Source organism: Xenopus laevis, chromosome 7S (genome assembly GCF_017654675.1).
Source record: "Xenopus laevis strain J_2021 chromosome 7S, Xenopus_laevis_v10.1, whole genome shotgun sequence".
Classification (NCBI taxonomy): Eukaryota; Metazoa; Chordata; class Amphibia; order Anura; family Pipidae; genus Xenopus; species Xenopus laevis.
The window spans coordinates 18,225,861-18,247,343 of record NC_054384.1 but is presented as its reverse complement, the minus strand read 5'-3'; the positions used below and the strand labels follow the sequence as shown (position 1 = coordinate 18,247,343).

At 42.4% G+C, this 21,483-nt stretch overlaps 1 protein-coding gene across 1 annotated transcript; it reads left to right on the top strand.

Annotated features, from left to right (window-relative positions):
- Positions 1-11,659: 11,659 nt before the first annotated feature.
- ina.S (internexin neuronal intermediate filament protein alpha S homeolog) lies at positions 11,660-18,978 on the top strand. The gene is given in 3 exon segments (NM_001085809.1): positions 11,660-12,715; positions 16,358-16,482; positions 18,034-18,978. Coding segments are annotated over 3 exon segments (1,473 nt in total). The 5' UTR covers positions 11,660-11,668; the 3' UTR covers positions 18,335-18,978.
- The last annotated feature ends 2,505 nt before the right edge of the window (positions 18,979-21,483 follow it).

Below are 21,483 nucleotides of genomic sequence, written 5' to 3'. Positions count from 1 at the left end.
CATTAAAGGGTTCATTTACAACTGTAATTACAATGTACCAAGTGCTATTTTGGAGGCAAATCGGCACAATGCAATTTCGCTGCAGTAATTTGTGTGTCAAAACCACAGTAAAAGTGACCTAAGGGTCATTGTACTAATGGCTAGCTTCAACTCACAGAGGGACAGAAAGGTCGGGGAAAATAATTGTATGGAAAAATTTGTTATTCTCTGCACTGTTGGTTCTGACAAGGCCTGGATTTGTGGTCAGACCACAAAGGCTCTGGCCTAGGATGGCAAAGACTGCATCAGTTAATTAATGCAGTCCTTGATCACCCGTATTGTCCTTGTTGTGATCTGATCGTTGGACCAGATCGGATCAGCCCGAAATCACCCACCTCAAGGAGGGCATATGGGGGAGAGATCTGTGTGTATGGCCAGCTTTACTTGCAAAAAATATAATCCAATGCAAGGTGTATAGTACTGTTTCGTGTAAAAAAGTGTCCCTGAACCTTGCACTACTTCTCACTCACTAATATTACTACTACCTATTGCTTCATTTAAGCCCTTAGGCACTGAGTATATTTAGACAAACACAGATGATTGCTACATTTGTTTACCTTAAAAGCACTTGTGTAAATGTGACAAATCACAATGTTGTCCTCTGGTGTGGATATATGTGTGTGGACATGTGTGTTTGTTAAATAAAAACAAATGTAAAAATGCACTGCATTTGTCATCTGATTTATTCAAACAATCAATCTACTAAACTCACCCTTACCTTAATTCTTCTAGGCCAAAGTTCCCAAAGTCTTTTTGGCAATTATTGCACACCCCCTAGTCGTTAAATAAACCATCTTAGCAAGAAAACATTACGTTGTACCTTGTTGTCTAAAGCTCACCATAGACTCAAAGATAAAGTTGTACGAATCAAAGGTTCATATGATTTTCGACCCATGTGTGGATCGTCCTGTCATTTTCCGTACCATGGCGATCGGTCGTTTAGTCGATCGGACAGGTTAATGATAACATCTCTGCATGTATTGCCTATCTGACAATATCAATTGGTGACTGTCACTACTATAACTTTCGTACGTTTGCTGTCATGGCCAGAACATTGTCTTTGTCTGTATTCTGGGTGTTATTATACATGGAATTTCCCAGACCTCATGGTGCTAAACCCTTTTATATTATCACACAGTGCCATCTAGTGGACAATCCCCAGGTACTAGTGTGGACCCAGCTAGGGACATAGCTGCCTGAGTTAACTAAAGGGCCCTTAGGTGTCCAAATACTAAAGAGGAATGCCTGAGTTAACTACACCCAAATCTCAGGGTCTCTACATATATATGAATTGCCTCTATGCCATCCCACTATGTATTCTGGGGGGTACGAGGTATTATACATGGAATTGCGTCTGTGCCACCCCACTATGAATTCTGGGGGGTATTATACATGGAAATGCCTCTGTGCCACCCCACGGGGGGACTGAAAGTTCCTCTGCAGGAGGGCCCCACAAACTCTAGTTACGCTATTGGTATGATCGTTTGATGGATACAAGGCTAAAATCTGCTTGTCTATGTCCAGTTTAAGTTTTTATTTTTGGGAGTTTCTTGTCTTGTCTTATCTATAGAAAGTTTATTTACAGAGATAATGCATCAGTCCCTGCCCAAGCTGAGTTGCAATATCCCTATCACATTCCCACACACTAGGGTTTATCAGGAGCCAACAAACCTGTTTGTAAGTTTTTGGAGGGTGGGAGGAAACCCATGCAAGAAAATGGAGAATATACAAAATCCTTGCAGATAGTTCCCTGGCTGAAAACCAACCCAGGAATGCAAGACTGCAAGGTAACCACTGTACCAACATACCCCAGGTCCATGGGGCATTAGTTCTACTATTTTCTAAACTCTCCCTTCCTTCTGCTCTGGCTTATCACTAATTAGAGAAACAAAGGCCGAAAATACGATTTTACACTGCTGCTCTATTGATCAAAGTGCCAGCACTCGGAAACCTTGCTTCCACTCGGGTGCAGACAGATGCGTGGATTTAGGTGCGGAAACTTTCCGGAAATTTTGCATTTTGCGCCTTATTTTGTAGAGTCTGCCTGCAACCAAGTGGAATCAATGTTTCCTGGTACAGACAGAGCAGAAGTGTCACGTTCGGCACCCTATATCCAGAATCAAAGCTAAGCTCACTGGTCACGGCTCTCACTTCTGCCTATAACCGCCGCCTTTCACCTCGGGAGGAGCCCTCGGCTAATCGGATGCCGCCAGGTCTTATTTGAGAGAGGAGCAAAGCTAATGGTTCTGGACGAGCAAAGGGGCACGACAATGTCTCACCAGGATACTGGAAGGAAGAACACCACCAGGAACAGGCAGGCCGGGCCAGCACAAGCAGAGAATCATCAGACAGGCCTGAATCAGGATAGGATAATGTAGAATAGTCAGTGGACAGGCAAAGGTCGGATTGGAGAGGTCAGAGTAGTCACAAGCAGGCAGGATCAGGATTGGAGAGGATCAGAATAGTCAAAAAGGCAGGCAAGGGTCAAAACCAGTAATAACAAATAGAATCAGACACCTAGGAACTTTACAAATAGAACCTAACAACGGGAAGTGATTTTGAGTGCCAGGCCCCTTTAAATACTTTGAATTTCGTGCCGTTGTGCGATGACGTCATCACGCCGGCGCATAAACCCGAAGGCGCGCCGGCACGCATGCCATAGGGGAACCGGAGCTGCATGGAAGATGACGCATGCAGCGGGGGACCCCGCAAGGAAGATGACATGGCTGGGGACCCCGCTGCCCACTAGACCACCATGGTAAGGTTTATACCTTACAAGTAGCAGTTGAGCTGATTCTTGGCCTGCGTTTCTCTGCGGACAAGATCTCGTTTGTCCCCATTCATAGTCACACACAGCATGCGGTTCGGGCTCTGTGACTGGTAACAGCAGGAGGAACAGCAACTCAATAGAGATCAATAGAGCCAAGACATGCATTTGCCTGATGTATCTGAGACATTTCCCAGCAGTGTTATACATGTGCCAAACTATGTTTAGTGTCTGTGAGATAAGAATACCCGTAAACAGGCCCTGATTTGTGGAAAGGCCACCTAGGCCCGGGCCTAGGGCGGCAGAATTTTAGGGGGGCGGCATGCTGTCCAACCACACCCACATTGGTTTAAAAACACTGGGGATACAATCATTTTTTAAATTTCCAGTGCACCAATCCCCATTGCTCCTGTCCCCCTGAAGGGGACAGCGGCGACGAACGGCAGAGGGCCATGGGGCACCCACTATGTAAATCGGGCCCTGCCGTGAAGTAATAACAATAATATTGTACAACACAACAACCTACATACATACTCTGTAAGTCGTGTGATGAATGGGTTCAAATACTCTGGAACACAAAGTGCAAACAATCTTGGAATACTTGCTATAGTCAACATTGTAGGGGCAGATGGTAACATTTAAGTGCACAGAGGCAGCTCTGTGGGACATGAATATATTAGTGTTATATGGTCAAATAGGAATGATTTATGGTAGAACCGTAGCGCATATAAGTATGGAGTATTTATGAGTTGGATGACAAAAATAGTGTCATATGGTACCTATACCTGCTGTTTCTGTGCAGAATTGTCTAGAGCTTCCCATTCAGAAATACAACCTGGTTTGGCTTTATAGTACTACTACTTCTATAGAAAAGCTGCATCAAATAAGAGCAACATCAGAATCAGCATTTGTTATACAGTTTACTTCTTATCCTCTGGTGCCCGTGGTGTTAGATAATGGAACTGCATTTTAAAGCTGTTTGTCCAAAAACAGGGCTTATTTAAACTGCCCCAACAGAATGCTCCTTAGTTGTCATCCACAGAGCTCTTTTGCATGGAGACAGGTGCAAAGCACAGCATCAGTGGATGATATTGGGGTGGGTTAAAGGGATACTGTCATGGGAGAAAAAAATTTTTTCAAAATGAATCAGTTAATAGTGCTGCTCCAGCATAATTCTGCACTGGAATCCATTTCTCAAAAGAGCAAACAGATTTTTTTATATTCAATTTTGAAATCTGACATGGGGCTAGACATATTGTCAATTTCCCAGCTGCCCCAAGTCATGTGACTTGTGCTCTGGTACACTTCAATCACTCTTTACTGCTGTACTGCAAGTTGGAGTGATATCACCCCCCTCCCTTCCCCCCCCAGCAGCCAAACAAAAGAATAATGGGAAGGTAACCAGATAACAGCTCCCTAACACAAGATAACAGCTGCCTAGTAGATCTAAGAACAACACTCAATAGTAAAAACCCATGTCTCACTGAGACACATTCAGTTACATTGAGAAGGAAAAACAGCAGCCTGCCAAAAAGCATTTCTCTCCTAAAGTGCAGGCACAAGTCACATGACCAGGGGCAGCTGGGAAATTGACAAAATGTCTAGCCCCATGTCAGATTTCAAAATTGAATATAAAAAAATCTGTTTGCTCTTTTGAGAAATGGATTTCAGTGTAGAATTCTGCACTGAGCAGCACTATTAACTGATTCATTTTGAAAAATTTTTTTTTCCCATGACAGTATCCCTTTAAGGTTGCATGGTAGGGGCCCACAGACTGGGTCTAGCAAGATTTTCTCTGGTTTCCTGGTGGCCAGCCCAACCCTTACAACAGCAGCCATTTGAGATACTGCTAAAGAACTGTTCACAGAGCACAGTTTCTTATAATGCTTCTTGTTGTGTCTAAAATCTGCTCCTATAAAAACAGCAGCCAGTCCCATAATCCAACCTTTCTGGCAGCAAGTTCAGAACAGATAACCAAATCCACAATATCAGATGACCCAGCGTACATCCTACTATTCAACCTGAATAAATTGATATCCCACTTCCTATCAACCATAGAGCTACCCTTACTGAACGCAGCCAAACTGTTGATCCAAGCAAGGTGGAAGCAGACACAACCCCCCCCCAAGATCCAAGATTGGATAAATAAAATAAATGAGATATAGTGAATAAAGTACCCCCTCTTGTAAAATATAAGGATATTATAAGTTACCGAGGAGTTTCATGACCATATAAAAACACGAGGCCGAAGGCTGAGTGTTTTTATACAGGTCATGGAACTCCTCGGTAACTTATAATATCCTCATATTTTGCAACTGGGGGTACTTTATTAATTATAATACACAAATTTCAATGAGTCATGGGACAGAAATGACATCAGAACTCACCGTTTATAAGGATATAATTTACAGGATATTCATGGCTTTTGTGTATTATATATAGATTCAAAGAAAATTCTAACACAGCACCAGAACAAGCCACAAAGTTCATAGCCAAATGGGTACACTGGGCCCTCTTCAAAGACACAGCCGATTATAAAACCCTAACAAAAGTGTAATAAAAAGGAGCGACTATCTCCCTGATAATCTTAGAGCTGCACGAATTGTGAACTTCTTCTTCCTTCTTTCCCCCCCCCTTTCTTCCCCTTCCCTGTTCTTTACCACCCCCGCAACCAACCACCACCAATGCCACCCCACTATCTAAGGGCTAGTCCACACGGGGAGATAGCGACGCGTTTGCGGTCGCGGCGACAAAGCGCCGCGACAGTCGCCGCGACCGACGCAGGCGACAGTTTTGTATGGGCGCCTATGTAAAAACGCCTGTGCTAACCACACGAGGCGATGCGCTTTTCAACAGTCGCCTGAAAATGCCTCGCCAGGCTTTTTCAGGCGACTGTTGAAAAGCGCATCGCCTCGTGTGGTTAGCACAGGCGTTTTTACATAGGCGCCCATACAAAACTGTCGCCTGCGCCGGTCGCGGCGACTGTCGCCGCGACCGCAAACGCGTCGCTATCTCCCCGTGTGGACTAGCCCTTAGAGCAGAATATGTATGCACAGAACTATAGATCAGAAGTGCAAATAACATTTCTGTTGTTAAAAAAATTATATATATTGTCCATACTAATGCAATGTATTGGTGGTACTGAAATATGCAATAAAAATCAGAATAACAAAAAAAAAAAAAACATTACTTAGAACGTATCAAGGTGTATATGTGAACAAGGTACAAATCTCGTCCTCCCATTTTGCTGCAAGCTCCTTGGCAACAGCTTGGCTCCTCTTTCCTACTGGGATGTCTCTAATTACCAGCAGACTAAAAAAAAACAGCAATAGCGGAAGAATTATATTCTCCAAGCTCATTAGCACAGCTGCTTTCATTTAAAAGCAGGCTTCGTTAGCTGTGTATCTATGCCTAGGTGGTGTCTGAGGGGTTAAACCCTGGCAATTGCTTTTCTATGCTTTTGTATGGCAGTGTCCACTGTTCCTATACCATCGTGGCAGTTGGACTAACCAATATTATTACTGCTGCTAGAGTTTTATTATTATTTCCCTTGTACCTTGTCCAAGAGGGCAATGCATGCTGAATTTTACCCACGTGGCAAGACAGGTGGCCGACAGTAACTAAAGGGATTCAAGCCTTCTATAGCAGCATTGATCAACCATGAGATAAATATGGCTCCCTAGTCCTCAAGGGGTTAGAAACATTGAAATTTAACAATATGTAGTACCTAAAATCCATATGGCACTATGCCTGCCCCTGTCTGATGTTTCATCAGCCATTTGTAATTGAACAGGGGCCCCTTGTGGTAAATCATTGGAGAATATTATTGCGTTTGTTTAGGTGTCTTGCCTAGCAGTGATAAGGTGTGAGTAGGGAGGATATGTAGTGCTAAATGAGAGGTCTGGGGATGTCCAATCTACAAAGCTCTGTCACTAGCTCTTGGGAGCAAGATTCATTAAATCATAACTAGGGGTAGGCAGAAGAAGCAGCAGTGGAAGGGGAACAATTATTTTTTAGAAAAAGGAAAAAATGTCATGATATGCTTCGGTTCTGCTGCCCTGAGTCCATTCTAGTTCCTGAAATGGCAAGCAGGATCAGGGGAGACTAGGGTTTGCGAGCAGAGGGGGGGATATTGTGGTGACAGGGTCGGTGCTGGGCTATCTATAGGGTGTCAAACAGGAGCAGGCAGAGAGATAAGAGGTACTTGTTTTGGGTGCCATTATTTCTTGGCCCACCTTTGTTAATAATATGCTTCATGGGTTCCCTGACAGGCGACCTTTGGTAGAGAAAGAGAACCCACACATACCAAAGGGATGTAAGAATCTGACCATTGGGGAGGGATTCTGAGCAGAGCAAGATCAGTGAGGTGCAGCATTATGAGAAAGAAAGTTACATTTTTGCTTTAGTTGTTCCCATTTTACATATCACCACTCCCCACCCTGGAGGTCTGGTTATCACACCTCAACTGTAGGCTGGTTTTGCTTTCATTAGAGCTCAGGAACATAGAGGCATAGGTAAACTTGAGCTCCCCACAGTCCACCAGAGTGAAATTCTGACACTCTCTATACATTTCCATTTTAAAGGCCTATTTATGAATGGGGGAAATCTCAATTTCACACCTCAAAATGGGTTTCTCATGAAGACTAAAAATCCTGAGCCATAGCCTGCCTTTTTCCATAGAATTCTATAGAGTTTTTCCCATTCGTAAGATAAATGTGCTCCATATGGAACTATTTATTCTCGCAATGACAGTGTTTACACTGAATACCCACAAGGGGGCAGCAGTAAAGTTGGGATGAGGAACAGCAGTTTGAGATCTCAATCTCCTGTGTGTATATACTGTATATCTATACATATGTATCAATCCAGTGTGGCCTAGGATTTACATATACACAAACACAAGAGATCCTCTGCACTCAACCCATTATCAATATATTTAAGACATTGAGACATTTTGTGTCTTAAGCTACTAAAAAATGCCTTACCCTGTAAACAAAACAGGGATTGTTTTACATTCTATTCATTTATTGAGGTATCAGCATATTGGTTTTCCATAAGGGCTATTCCACACGGGGAGATAGCCACGCGTTTGCGGTCGCGGCGGCAAAGCGCCGCGCCAGTCGCCGCGACCGGCGCAGGCGACAGTTTTGTATGGGCGCCTATGTAAAAACGCCTGTGCTAACCACACGAGGCGATGCGCTTTTCAACAGTCGCCTGAAAATGCCTCGCCAGGCTTTTTCAGGCGACTGTTGAAAAGCGCATCGCCTCGTGTGGTTAGCACAGGCGTTTTTACATAGGCGCCCATACAAAACTGTCGCCTGCGCCGGTCGCGGCGACTGGCGCGGCGCTTTGTCGCCGCGACCGCAAACGCGTGGCTATCTCCCCGTGTGGACTAGCCCTAAAACTATTTTTCAAGATTTAAAATGGGGTTGTTCACCTTTAAATTAACTTTTAGAATAACATATAGAGCAATATTCAGTAGCAATTTGCATTTGGGTTTCATTTTTTATTATTTTTGGTGTTTAGAATTTGAATATTCATTCTTATTCAGCAGCTCTCCAGTTTGCAATGTCAGCAATATGGTTGCTAGGGTCCAAATTACACAGTAGAATAAAGGCAGTGCACTCCTGGGTTTCAAAAATGAGTCGCTTGTCTCCAAGTTGGTTAAAAGAATGTTATACTTTATTTAAACATAGTATCAATCTAATAAACATAGCATCTGAGGTCTGACGCATTTCGTGATACAACACTTCCTCAGAGACCTCATTTCCTGTTATGACACAATAGATTTAAATACCCCCCAACACACCTGTGTATTAATTAATTAAATTCATACAATTCCATATTAAATACTTAAATATATATTTGTTAAAAAATTCACGTCAGTTGATCAATTTAGGGAATCATTTAAAAACAGAATAGTTCAACCTAGTTTTTTCCTGATTAATACTACGTATAAATATAATTTAATTTCACTTCCCCCAGGGTCCAAATTACCCTAGCAACTATGCATTTATTTGAATAATTGACTGGAATATGAAATGGAGAGGCCTGAATAAAAAGACAAGTAAAAAAAAGTAGAAATAACAATTCATTTGTAGCCTTACAGAGCATTTGTTTTTAGATGGGGTCAGTGACCCCCATTTAAAAGCTGGAAAGAGTCAGAAGAAATAAGGCAAATCATTCAAGAACAATAAAAAATAAATAATAAAGGTCAATTGAAAAGCTGCTTAGAATTATTGATTCTATAACATAAATATAACTAAACATAATATAACTAAAAGTCAACTTAAAGGTGCACTTTTATGCCCCTTAAAGTTTTGCACTTGGGCAGGGGCATAAATAATGATCCTTCTAGTATCGTTCCATTAGCTCAGCTATAGTTAGGAGGCATGTAGGAAATTGCATTGTGCAAGGTCTTTTTTTTTTTTGCTGCAGGTTGACTACCCCTGGTTATAGGGGGCTTAAAGCACTCTGAGGAAACCTGCTCGTGAGCTGAAGTCCCAAGTATTATAGATTTGTCTTAAGGACATACAATACTGTAAACACAGACAAAAAATCAGGTATTTTGTTATTTCCATATAAACCAATTATATGCATTCTCATTGCATGAAAAAGATTTACTAAAATATTGAGCTGCTGGTCTACGAGAAAGTTCAGGGGCAAGAAGAGGGATAAATAACTCTGCTATTCAATTACCAATCTACTAGATACATTGGCAAAATGGACAGGGGTGGTGTTTAATGCAAAGTGAAACCAAACCATTTATATTAAGGGGCATCACTTTGCTCATCTGATCCCTTAGTGTTTGTTCAGTTCCTTTGTTGCTTCTGTGCCACTCCCTGGCCTTCCCCACCCCCACTTTACACCAGACCCTGTAGAGGGCACCTACTCTGCCTACCCAGTACTGCAAAGAATTAACTATTTTAATGCCAACCACCTGAGCTGCATAACAGTACAGACTTATACCAGAAACTACTGTATACTGTATCTCTGCTTGATGTATTTAATGTGAATGCATTTATACTTGGGGATCTAATTTAACAGGGGCATTTTTCAGTTACTTTGACTATGTACAGCACTGTGCATTATAAAATGATACTGTCATGTAATAAAAACGTTATTTAGTACTTTATTCTCTTAAATTTGCATTGACAACAAGAGTTACCTTAGGAGACAGGACAATATGTATTCTGGTGCAGTTAAGTTATGTATATCTGCAATATACACATATCTGTTACTTGCCTGTAAGCCCTATAGGTTTCACAGAGAAACAGAGCAAACAAGAGACGGCAGGAACTATATATATTGAGAGAGAGAGAGGCCAAGAGGCTATAGCAAACGAGAGAGACAGGGCAGGGCAGGATATCAGAGACAGGGAATGAGATTATAGCTAGAGATAGGACAGGGAGATAGAGAAATGGCAGGAGACTATAGTGAGAGAGAGACAGAACAGTAGACTGTAGCAAGAGACATAAAGATAGGGCAGGAAACTATAGTGAGAGAGAGACAAGACAAAGAGATTATACAGAGACAGGGTAGACTATAGAGCGAGAGAGAGAGAGAGAGAAAGAGAGAGGGCAGAAGACTACAGAGAGAGACAGGACAAGAGACTATAGTGAGACATAGAGAGGGCAGGTGACTATAGGGAGAGATAGAGGCAGGGCAGGAGATTAGTGAGATAGACGGGGCAGGACTATACATAGGGAGAGAAGGCAGGAGACTATAGGGAAAGAGAGAGACAGGACAAGAGCCTAGAGAGAGAGAGAGAGAGAGAGAGAGAGAGAATGTAGAAACAGAGAGGGCAGGAGACTATACATATGGAGAGAAGGCAGGAGACTATATGGAAAGAGAGAGACAGGACAAGAGCCTGAAGAGAGAGAGAGAGAGAGAGAGAGAGAGAGAGAGAGAGAGAGAGAGAGAGAGAGAGAGAGAGAATGTAGACACAGAGAGGGCAGGAGACTATACATATGGAGAGAAGGCAGGAGACTATATGGAAAGAGAGAGACAGGACAAGGGCCTGAAGAGAGAGAGAGAATGAGAGAGAGAGAGAGAGGGGGGGGCAGGAGACTATACATAGGGAGAGAAGTCAGGAGACTATAGGGGAAGAGAGAGATAGGACAAGAGAGAGAGAATGTAGACACAGAGAGGGCAGGAGACTATACATATGGAGAGAAGGCAGGAGACTATATGGAAAGAGAAAGACAGGACAAGAGCCTGAAGAGAGAGAGAGAATGAGAGAGAGAGGGGGGGGGGCAGGAGACTATACATAGGGAGAGAAGTCAGTAGACTATAGGGGAAGAGAGAGACAGAACAAGAACTTGTAGAGAGAGAATAAGAGAGAGAGAGAGAGAGAGAGAGAGAGAGAGAGAGAGAGAGAGAGAGAGAGAGAGAGAGAGAATGTAGACACAGAGAGGGCAGGAGACTATACATAGGGAGAAAAGGCAGGAGACTATAGGGGAAGAGAGAGACAGGACAAGAACCTGGAGAGAGAGAGAGAGAGAGAGAGAGAGAATGAGAGAGAGGGCAGGAGACTCTCTTTTCAGGTGCCGGGGAATCCTTGCTGCTGAGCTGACATCAGCACTGCGGCAAAATGGACAGTTCCATTCCCTGTTCAACTGATGAGAGTTGCGTCTCCGGTCTGCAGTGTGTCACCTCCCTGCAAGATCCCTGTGCAAAAGCTCACACACACACACACACACCCCCCTATAACAGCTGGAGATTAGCAGCGCCCAGAGCCTGAAATAGTTAAGAATCCCTTGTCTTTGATTGTATGAGCGACATGCCTCTCCCCTGTCATTGATCTTCCCTCTCTGTATAAAAGGCTGGGCTCAGGTGTCCCTCCCTCACTCTGGCCTCAAGATGAGTTTCGGCTCGGATCATTATCTCTCCTCCTCTTACAGGAAGATTTTTGGCGACCCTCCCCGAGCTTCATCTGCTCGCCTGGGACCCAGCGGCTCCTCCAGAACTACCGTTGCCGGCGGCTACAGATCCCACTCCCAGTCCCGCAGTAATGTCCCTTCTTCTTCCTACAGGAGGGCTCCAAGGGGGGCTGGATACTTGGCCGCAGACACAGTCGATTTGTCGCAAACTTCAGCGGTGAATAACGAGTATAAGATCATTCGCACCAATGAGAAGGAGCAGCTGCAGGGGTTAAATGACAGGTTTGCCATGTTCATAGAGAAAGTGCATAACCTGGAGCAGCAGAACAAGGTGCTGGAGACCGAGCTGACAGCTCTAAGGCAAAGGCAATCAGAGCCCTCCAGGCTGGGGGAACTGTACCAACAGGAGATGAAGGAACTCCGAGCTCAGGTGGAGGATCTCAATGCAGAGAAGGCTCAGATCATTATAGAGAGGGACAACCTGGAAGATGATCTAGAGAAACTCAAAGGTAAATATGAGGATGAAATGAGAATGAGAGAGGAGACTGAATATGCCCTGAAGTCGCACAAGAAGGATGTGGATGATGCCACCCTGGCTCGCCTGGACCTGGAGAAGAAAGTGGAGTCTCTGTTGGACGAGATCTCCTTCCTGAGGAAAGTCCATGATGAAGAGGTGACCGAGCTGATGTCCATGTTACAGGCTTCCCAGGTCTCAGTAGAGATGGAGATGCCCAAGCCCGACCTTACCTCCGCCCTCAAGGAGATCCGCTCTCAGTACGAGTCGCTGGCGGCCAAGAACCTACATTCGGCCGACGAATGGTACAAATCCAAATTTGCCAACCTCACCGAGCAGGCGTCCCGCAGCACCGAGCTCATCCGAGCCAACAGGGAGGAGATGAACGACTACAGGAGGCAGCTGCAGTCAAAAACCATTGAAACTGAAAGCCTTCGGGGCACCAATGAGTCTCTGGAAAGGCAACTTCAGGAGATGGAAGACAGGCACATGGCAGAAACTGCTGGGCTCCAGGTAAACCCTTCACTCACACCTCCCTTTATGGCATAAAATGTGATTTTTTTCCCCAAATCAATTAAAAATGGGTTAAAACTGCACCCCAAGCAAATGAGCTCCAATGTGCACCTCCAATCAGCCCTGTCCAAGGTGCTGATAATGGGTTAAATCTGCACCCCAAGCAAATGAGCTCCAATGTGAACCTCCGATCAGCCCTGTCCAAGGTGCTGATAATGGGTTAAATCTGCACCCCAAGCAAATGAGCTCCAATGTGAACCTGCAATCAGCCATGTCCAAGGTGCTGACAATGGGTTAAATCTGCACCCCGAGCAAATCAGCTCCAATGTGCACCTCCAATCAGCCCTGTCCAAGGTGCTGACAATGGGTTAAATCTGCACCCTGAGCAAATCAGCTCCAATGTGCACATCCAATCAGCCCTGTCCAAGGTGCTGATAATGGGTTAAATCTGCACCCCAAGCAAATCTGCATCAATGTGCACATCCAATCAGCCATGTCCAAGGTGCTGATAATGGGTTAAATCTGCACCCCAAGCAAATCTGCATCAATGTGCACCTTCTGGGAGTTTCCCATCAGCCCTGTCCAAGGTGCTGAAATCACTTTCATTCCTCTCTATCTGTGCATTGTGTGTCTTTGCATCAGTACAACAATGTGTTGTGTTTACCAATCCACAACGTGGTATATGTGTAGTTCTTAAAGTATAGCTGATATAAAGTCATATAATACATAGCTGCCCTGTTTATATGAAACTTTGGAATTGCACTGATTTTGATGATCAGATAACCTGGCTGCAAAACAGTTAAATTTTTGCAATGCTGGGCAGGGTAGGTGCCCTCTCCAGGGTCTGGTGTGAAGAGAGGGGGTGGGGAAGGGCAGGGAGTGGCACAGAAGCAACAAAGGCACAAACACTAAGGGATCAGATGGGCAAAGTGATGTCCCCTGATCTAAATGGTTTATTCTAAGCTTTGCATTAAACTCCCACTTCCTACACTGACATGAAGCAGCAGATGCATTAACCCCACCCTGTCCTGGATCTAATTCAGCAGATCAGAGAATCATATAGAATGCTAACTGTTATTTACTCTTCTCCTTCCCCCTGAGATCACTGTCTTATACAGACATCTGCACCATCAGCCAGGGATATATATATATATATATATATATATATATATATATATATATATATATATATATATATATATATATATATATATATATACATATATATATATATATATGTTACTCTGCTGGTGTGTCATGCATTGAGTTTTAATACAATAATCATAATAATGATTATAGAGTGATAAATAGTTATATTTATATGGCATCGCAGGTAATTAACTCATTGTCAATAGTATTTAATGTTGCATTTGGGCCCTAGCTAAAAGATTGTACATATAAAAGGCTGTATTTTTGTCCTTCTGGGAGTTTATTGCACGACTGCTATTTGTGTGCTATATTATCTCAAAAGGATTCCGAGTGTTATGTTTGTGCTCAGTCGCTAGAATTCAGATTTAAAATATGACGCATTTCTTTGCCTGCTCTTCCATTGCTCACAAATTATGCAAGACGATCGGTATATTTGGAAAGGTGACGATGATCTCTAAGCTCATTCTCTCGTTTAGAAAAAGGTAGATTGTTTCCATAAGGCTAACAACTGGAATCATCAGCTTTAACATTCGGTTAGGCGCGGCCACACCCACTCCAATTCCATCGCCATCTTTCTTGGGTTGGGTGTGGAGCCTTGTTAAGTTAAGTGTTTCTCTTTCATAAGTAATACTAAAAACAGACCTTCTCCTAAAAAGTACTTGGAGTCTCTCAGCCAACATCACTCTGTGTATTTTTATTTATTTATTTACTAGCCCCCTCTACTTCTTTCCAGCCTGCCATTTTAACTGCTGTCTGGTTGCTAAGTTAACTAAGCCCAGCAACCAGTGGGTTTAGTTACAGGGTTGTCATTACAGTATATATGTTTCATTGAAAACCACTTAAGATCATACTCTGTCTTCTCCTTTATCTTTCCAGATCTAGTGGTTAAACCACAAAATGTTCACTGACAATTTAAGATCAATTTGGCACAAAAAAGTGCAAATAGTTTAAACGTTTACATTAATACCATGTATATATTTATCTATGAGGAACTGATATTCTAAAGAATTTCCCCTTTAAAGTAAATCGACTTAACCTCATAACCACATATACAGGTATGGAACCCATTATCCAGAATGCGTGAGACCTGAGGTTTTCCAGATAAGGGATTCTTCCGTAATTTGGATCTCCATACATTAAGTCTGCTAAAAATCATGTAAATCAGTATGGATTCATGCAGCTACTGTTTTATCATTACAGAGAAAAGGAAAATCATGAAATCAAATTGGAATTATTTGCTTAAAATTGACTCTATGGGAGAGGAGCTTCCCATAACTCAGAACTTTATGGATAATGGGTTTCTGGATACCAGATCCCATACCTATATTTGTGTGTGTGTGTTATCGTACATATTAGGTAATTAGATATTATTATGCTGTTTATATCAAACATATACAGGTATGGAACCCATTATCCAGAATGTGTGGGACCTGAGGTTTTCCAGATAAGGGATCCTTCCGTACTTTGGATCTCTATACATTAAATCTGCTAAATATCATGTAAATCAGTATGGATTCATGCAGCTACTGTTATATCATTACAGAGAAAAGGAAAATCATGAAATCAAATTGGAATTATTTGCTTAAGATTTACTCTAAGGGAGATGAGCTTCCCATAACTCAGAACTTTATGGATAATGGGTTTCTGGATAACAGATCCCATACCTATATATGTGTGTGTGTGTTTTATCATACATATTAGGTAATTAGATATTATTATGCTGTTTATATCAATCAAACATTAATATGCAGAGTAGTTATTAGTGCTTCCAGAAATCGTTATTGCTAAGTCTAATTACGCACAATTCTCATGAAATAAATCTGTTTAATTGCCTGTGCAGCCCATTATTAAAAAAAAAGGAAACATTTATCAAAAAGGGAGAGGAAGGGGGGGGAGAGAAACACAACATTATTCATTGGGTTTTCTTTGACCTTCCATTTGGAGTGCAAAATTGTTCCGAACATTGAAACCTTGGGGTCCCAGGTTTGATTCTGGCCAGGGCATCTGTCTGCAAGTTGTTTGTATGTTCTTCCCATGTTTGTGTAGTTTCCTCCAAGTGTGTATTGTTTTTCAGCGCCTAAGCTAAAACTATAAACATAATTGAAAGAAATCCAAATTTATTTTAAAAAGCAACATTTTTAAAAATTGAAGGTCGTTTTTCAAGACATATTTACGCATTTTCTTTTTTTATGATTAAATCCAAGCACATATCACTTCCTAATCAATGAGTTGGCACACACGTCACCCTGTTATGTTATAATTAAGAACAACGTTTCATGATAAGCTTAATATAATATAAGCAGCACTGGGCCCCATGAATAGTTGATGATTTATAAATAAAAGACAACTGCAGAGAATACCTATTCGGCAGCTGAGAAAGTCGCATACATCATTTGCTGCACTGCTGCGCTTGGCTTTTCTGAGCAGTATTTACAAATGCAGAGACAACTGAGAGGGATTGACAAGTTCAGCAACCTCTCCCCTTATTTTCAGGATACCATTAACCAGCTGGAAAATGAACTGAGAAACACAAAGGGTGAAATGGCTCGACACCTGCATGAATATCAGGACCTCCTTAATGTCAAAATGGCACTGGATATTGAGATAGCTGCATACAGGTAACATTTAGTCACCCCCCACAGTGCAAATATACTAAGAGCATCACAATCTGTACAGCTTTACTAAATATCCATGCAAATAATCATGCCCCCTCTGCTAGAGTGATATAATGCTAATATGTTTTTCTTCCAACCCAGCAGACATCCATGCTAGTTCTGCTAATTGTGATGGTGTAAATTTCCACTGTACAGTAGTGTAATTGTATATGATTTTTTTGGGGGGGGAGGGCAGGGGGAATTCTCTCAGTACTATACCTGCTATCTTACAGCCACACTCCCTTCCCAGAGACTATTATCCCACTGTTACTATAGGCACCATCTCTCCCTACTATACCTGCTATCCCACAGTCACACTCCCTTCCCAGAGACTATTATCCCACTGTTACTATAGACACCATCTCTCCCTACTATACCTGCTATCCCACAGTCACACTCCCTTCCCAGAGACTATTATCCACTGTTACTATAGGCACCATCTCTCCCTACTATACCTGCTATCCCACAGTCACAGTCCCTTCCCAGAGACTATTATCCCACTGTTACTATAGGCACCATCTCTCCCTACTATACCTGCTATCCCACAGTCACACTCCCTTCCCAGAGACTATTATTCCACTACTACTACTACAGGCACCATCTCTCCCTACTATACCTGCTATCCCACAGCCACAGTCCCTTCACAGAGACTATTATCGCACTGTTACTATAGGCACCATCTCTCCCTACTATACCTGCTATCCCACAGCCACAGTCCCTTCCCAAAGAGTATCATCCCACTACTACTATAGGCACCATCTCTCCCTAATATACCTGCTATCCCACAGTCACACTCCCTTCCCAGAGACTATTATCCACTGTTACTATAGGCACCATCTCTCCCTACTATACCTGCTATCCCACAGTCACACTCCCTTCCCAGAGACTATTATCCCACTGTTACTATAGGCACCATCTCTCCCTACTATACCTGCTATCCCACAGTCACACTCACTTCCCAGAGACTATTATCCCAGTTACTTTAGGCACCATCTCTCTCTACTATACCTGCTATCCCACAGTCACACTCCCTTCACAGAGACTATTATCCCACTGCTACTATAGGCACCATCTCTCCCTACTATACCTGCTATCCCACAGTCACACTCACTTCCCAGAGACTATTATCCCACTGTTACTATAGGTACCATCTCTCCCTACTATACCTGCTATCCCACAGCCATACTCTCTTCCCAGAGACTATTATCCCACTGTTACTATAGGCACCATCTCTCCCTACTATACCTGCTATCCCACAGTCACACTCCCTTCCCAGAGCTATTATCCACTGTTACTATAGACATCTCTCCATAACTCTATCCAGCCACAGTCCTTCCCGAGGGTATTATCCCCCTTCTACTAAGGTTTTACTTTATCTCTGCAGTTTTTTATACTGTAATAAAACAGAGGAATGCTTCATTAATTTGATACAGACAGAGAGTGGTTTGGTAGATAATGATCTCTTTTGCATTTTAATTTAATGCTAACTGGTACCTTGTTATCATTTGTTGACAGGAAATTGCTGGAGGGTGAAGAAACCAGGTTCATCACAGCAGGAATTAGCATGATGCCTTCAAATCCACACCCACCCCCAAGTTATACTTATCAGTCCCGGGTTCTTAGTTCTTCCTCTTCTAAGGTTACCCCTGCAGTAGATTCCAGAAAAAAAGAGGAAACTGACGGGGTCTCCAAAATTGGCTCTAAGCAATCTGCTCGCATAGGGGAAACCTATGAGGAAATCATAGAGGAAACTGTTGTATCAACTAAAAAAAAGGATAAGCCAGATCAAAATGATGAAGCTATGGTGAAACCTTAGGAAAATATACTGTATCAGTGGGGTAATGTAATAAAAGGTCTATATTTAGCACCAGCTCTAGTAACCAACAGCACATGTTAGATGTTGACATTTATTTATTGATTGCTGTTGGTTACTAGACGTGGCTCTAACTTTGCCACTATTACTACATAACACCTCACCCATACAATTTGCTAGGATAGATTTTTCACTTTATAGTCTGTTCATTCACCAGCAGGAAAATTAGTGGAAGCCACAAGACAGGTCCCAAAACTATAGTTGACATTTAAAAATAATGCTGCAATCTGCTTGGCCCCTGGCATACTTATCATTCCAGTGAGAAGGAAGATACAAACAAAAGTACTCAAATAGGCAGCGTCGGACTCGTGGGTCAGGGCCCACTGGGGTTGCCGGCTCAGGGGTCCACACACCACCCCTGCCCCCCTGTCTTAGACCCACCCCCCTTGTGTTTACCAATCGGGGGACATATGGAGTGGTTAGGAGGCAGGGCCAGCATGTGGGCCTTGGGGGCAGGGCCAGCATGTGGGCCTCGGTTGGCTGGGTTTTGTCTAGGGATGCACCGAATCCACTATTTTGGATTCGGCCAAACCCTGCCTCCTAACCACTCCATATGGCCCCCCGACTGGCCCAGTTCAAACCAGCTCCCAACATTGTTGGTTGTTGGAAAATGTTTGTAACTGTCCAATTGTGGCTGGACAGAATTCAACTATCATACAGTGCCATAGATCTTACTATTGAAGAGCTATATGTCCCAGCATTCTCCTACCAGCATAGCAATGGATGCTGAGATCTCTTAAAAAACTGATGCCTGCCCTAAATGAATACTTATATCAAGTAGACTGATAAATCTTGTTGGCATTTCCAGTGCATAATCACATGCATGGTGACCACAAGTGTAATGTCGTAATCACTCATTGATAGGAGCACCTTGGTCTTTAATGTACCAAATGCAAGACATTCCACCATCTTTACACTTAGAATTTAGACTTTTGGATGTCTATTATCATAATTAACCAATGACATGCTTTCTGACGTGGGGTCCACCTTACCTTAAAGCACAGTAGAAGTCGAATTCTATAGTTAGAATTTTAACCTTAAACCTAGAACTTAGCCTTTAATGAATTCATGTCATATCTTAACCACTTTGCAAGTAAATAACCAGCTTTGCTACGTTTGGTCAAATTAACAGGTAGAAGTAATGTGGTAACTGTGAGCACAGACAGGATCATTTCACATAAATACAGTAAGGAACACTAACCAGGATCACACACGCTCACAACCAGTGATGCAACAAGGAAATTATTGGCTCTGGTGTAGGTTTTGCACAAAGTACTCGTTAGGGGGTGAGCCCAGGTGCAGTTGCACTCCTTCTAGTTATGCCACTGCTCACAGCAGCAACTGTTCTACATAATAGTGCTAAGAAAGCCTTGACTTGATACACAATTATATTGTAACACCAAAGAGGAGCCTTAGATCACAGACTGAATGGAGGGATGACAACCAGGATCAGAATAAACTGCATGGCAACTTAACAAATGCACTCTTCTACTTATAGATGTGCCAAGTGAACAACAATTGTATGACGTTTTCAATGCCTTATTACCAGCAACTTTAATCCAAAAAAAAAGTGGGTAATTGGTTTCACTGAACACTGTGGTCTGAAATGTTGTGTAACTGACTAATCTGTAGGTAAGAACTAATACGAGGAATGAAATAAACTTCGTTGCATCAGTCTGTCTGAACCGTGTCATGTTTGAAAAGCTGCAGAAATAAATATCACTGACTACTATAGGCACCATCTCTCCCTACTATACCTGCTATCCCACAGTCACACTCCCTTCCCAGAGACTATTATCCACTGTTACTATAGGCACCATCTCTCCCTACTATACCTGCTATCCCACAGTCACACTCCCTTCCCAGAGACTATTATCCACTGTTACTATAGGCACCATCTCTCCCTACTATACCTGCTATCACACAGTCACACTCCCTTCCCAGAGACTATTATCCCACTGTTACTATAGGCACCATCTCTCCCTACTATACCTGCTATCCCACAGTCACACTCCCTTCCAGAGACTATTATCCCACTGTTACTATAGGCACCATCTCTCCCTACTATACCTGCTATCCCACAGTCACACTCCCTTCCCAGAGACTATTATCCCACTGTTACTATAGGCACCATCTCTCCCTACTATACCTGCTATCCCACAGTCACACTCCCTTCCCAGAGACTATTATCCACTGTTACTTTAGGCACCATCTCTCCCTATTATACCTGCTATCCCACAGTCACACTCCCTTCCCATGCACAAGGATTAAAAGGGATTATGTGCGCCCTTGAATAACACGAGAGTTATTTAAAGGAAAAATCTTGCTCAATGTGCTAAGGCAAAATAAATAAAGAGTAACCGCAGGGCAGCCTCCAGAAAGTAGATTTGCTCTTGGTGTCTATTAAATGGGTGGTTCTCCTTGGTGTTAATTTTAAGTACAGGCATGAGACCTGTTACCCAGAATGCTCAGGACCTGGGGTTTCCAGATAACAGATCTTTCTGTAATTTGGATCTTCATACCTTAAGTCTATTAGAAAATCATGTAAACATTAAATAAACCCAATGGACTGTTTTTGCTTCCAATAAGGATTAATTATATCTTAGATTGAATTAAGTACAATGTACTGTTTAGTACTACAGAGAAAAATAAAATCATTTTTAAAAATGTGAACTAAAATGGAGTCTATGGAGCCTTTCTGTAATATAACAGATCCTATACCTGTATGTCATAGGATGTCCTATTCCTAGCCGCTTTGCAATTGGTCTTCATTATTTATTTTTTATAGTCTGCAAATTATATGCCTTAGACTTCTGCATCTTTCCAGCTTTCAAATGGGGGTCACTGACCTGACAGCAAAATACTATTGCTTTGTGGTCTTACAATGTTATTATTATTGTTACTTGGTATAACTTTTCTTTCTATTCAGGCCCTCTTCCACTCATATTCTCTTATTTAAACCACTGCGTGATACAAGATAGCTATTAAACTTTTAAACTGGAAAACTACTGAACAAAAAGCTAAATAACTGAAAAACCACAAAGAAATGTAATAATGAAAATCAATTGCAAACTGTTTCAGAATATCACTGT